At 41.6% G+C, this 2204-nt stretch overlaps 1 protein-coding gene and 1 pseudogene across 2 annotated transcripts in view; one reads left to right on the top strand and one right to left on the bottom strand.

The window, feature by feature from the left end:
- LOC110331140 overlaps positions 1 to 747 on the top strand; it is a 2719-nt pseudogene extending 1972 nt beyond the window's left edge.
- The window catches only part of Mettl16 (methyltransferase like 16), a 54730-nt gene that overhangs the window by 40012 nt on the left and 12514 nt on the right, over positions 1 to 2204 (bottom strand). For both annotated transcript variants that reach the window (XM_021212314.2, XM_029546412.1), the window contains exon 3: positions 1548 to 1747. In XM_021212314.2, coding sequence (XP_021067973.1) covers positions 1548 to 1747 — 200 coding nt within the window. The remainder of the gene's footprint in view (positions 1 to 1547; positions 1748 to 2204) is intronic.

The following is a 2204-nucleotide window of genomic DNA, read 5'->3' as shown; positions in this document are numbered from 1 at the left end:
GAGACTACTTTGAAAAGTATGGCAAGATTGAAACCATAGAGGTTATGGAAGAGAGGCAGAGTGGGAAAAAGAGGATTTGATTTTGTAACTTTTGATGATCATGACACAGTTGATAACATTGTTGTTCAAAAATACCACACTATTAATGGGAACAATTGTGAAGTGAGAAGGGCTCTTTCTAAACAAGAGATGCAGTCTGCTGTATCCCAGAGAGGTCGTGGAGGTGGATCTGGCAGCTTTATGAGTCGTGGAGGAAACTTTGGAGGTGGTGGAGGAAATTTTGGTCGTGGAGGAAACTTTGGTAAAAGAGGTGGCTATGGTGGTGGAGGTGGTGGCAGCAGTGGTAGTTATGGAGGTGCTGATGGTGGATATAATGGATTTGGAGGTGATGGTGGCAGCTGTGGTGGTGGTCCTGGTTACAGTAGTAGAGGAGGTTATGGAGGTGGTGGACCAGGATATGGAAACCAGGGTGGAGGATATGGTCGTGGAGGAGGATATGATGGTTACAATGAAGGAGGAAATTTTGGTGGAGGTAACTATGGTGGTGGTGGAAACTATAATGACTTTGGAAATTATAGTGGACAGCAACAATCAAGTTATGGACCCATGAAGGGGGGCAGTTTTGGTGGAAGAAGCTCAGGCAGTCCCTATGGTGGTGGCTANGGATCTGGAGGTGGAAGTGGTGGATATGGTAGCAGAAGGTTTTAAAATAGAACAGAAATGGCTACAGTTCTTAGCAGGAGAGCGAGTGAGCGAGGAATTGTCAGGAAAGCTGCAGGTTACTTTGAGACAGTCGTCCCAAATGCATTAGAGGAACTGTAAAAATCTGCCACAGAAGGAACGATGATCCATAGTCAGAAAAGTTACTGCAGCTTAAACAGGAAACCCTTCTTGTTCAGGGCTGTCATAGCCACAGTTTGCAAAAAGTGCAGCTATCGATTAATGCAATGTAGTGTCAATTAGATAGATGTACATTCCTGAGGTCTTTTATCTGTTGTAGCTTTTTCTTTTTCTTTTCATTACATCAGGTATATTGCCCTGTAAATTGTGGTAGTAGTACCAGGAATAAAAAATTAAGTAATTTTTGGGCTGGTGAGATGGCTCAGCGGGTAAGAGCACCGACCGCTCTTCCAAAGGTCCCGAGTTCAAATCCCAGCAACCATATGGTGGCTCACAACCATCCGTAACAAGATCTGATGCCCTCTTCTGGAGTGTCTGAAGTCAGCTACAGTGTAATTACATATAATAAATAAATAAATCTTTAAAAAAAATAAATAAATAAATTAAGGAATTTTTAACTTTTCAATATTTGTGTAGTTCAATTTTTCTACATTTTAGTAAAGAAACTTTAACAAACAAGGACCTTTTGTTCCTTCCACACTTCTCTAACCTTCTTGTTCCCTAACTTACCTGGACATCCCTCTCAAAAGAAACCAATGACAGAAACTTCCATGTGCACCAAATAAAAAGCTTCTTTCCCAGCTAATACTAGAAGAGTTTAGGGAAAGTCTGACAATGCAAAACCCATGGAAGTAAGAACCACCTACCTATGTCAATTCCTCTTCGGAGAGTAGTTCTGTCAGAATCCTGGTGACCAATCAGATCTTCTACCCAGTGAATATAGTTAAGCCTCAAGGGGACTGTGGGAATTAGTCTCTCCAAAGGAATATCAATAGAAAGTCCAAAGTCCTCTCTCAGGAGAGTACAAGTCAGAGCTCTGACTGCTTCAGGATCTTTGAAATTAAGACTGAGGAGTAGAGAAAAAGAACACAAAACTGATTAATATGCACCACTAGGTACACCAGCTAGCACTTTTGCCATATCAAGTAGTTACACCAAGGACCCAATGCCCATTTGAAAAAGAAATCACACATGTAAAGTTACATTCAACATTCAGCACAACAGCAGTCACACAAGGATACCTGAGACCTTCACAGCCTATGAGAAGCAGTATAGTTATCAACCAGAAAGACTGCATCCGTACATGCAGCACAGGGATTAAGAGGGCCTCTGTTCCAATTCCTGTCTGGGTTCTGTCTTAGCTAAACTCGGGACAAGCCATGGCCTGGCTGGCACTTTTCTCAGCTGTTAAGGCAGGAGTTCCAACATCAGTGCCATGTAAGAGTCTCTGAAAATAATGCAGCTCTTGATACATATTAAGTGTTTTACAAAAGCTGGGTATTTTTGTTTTTTTTTTTTTTTTT

This window comes from Mus pahari, chromosome 14 (genome assembly GCF_900095145.1).
Source record: "Mus pahari chromosome 14, PAHARI_EIJ_v1.1, whole genome shotgun sequence".
NCBI lineage: Eukaryota > Metazoa > Chordata > Mammalia > Rodentia > Muridae > Mus > Mus pahari.
This window is presented reverse-complemented; position numbering and strand designations above follow the sequence as displayed.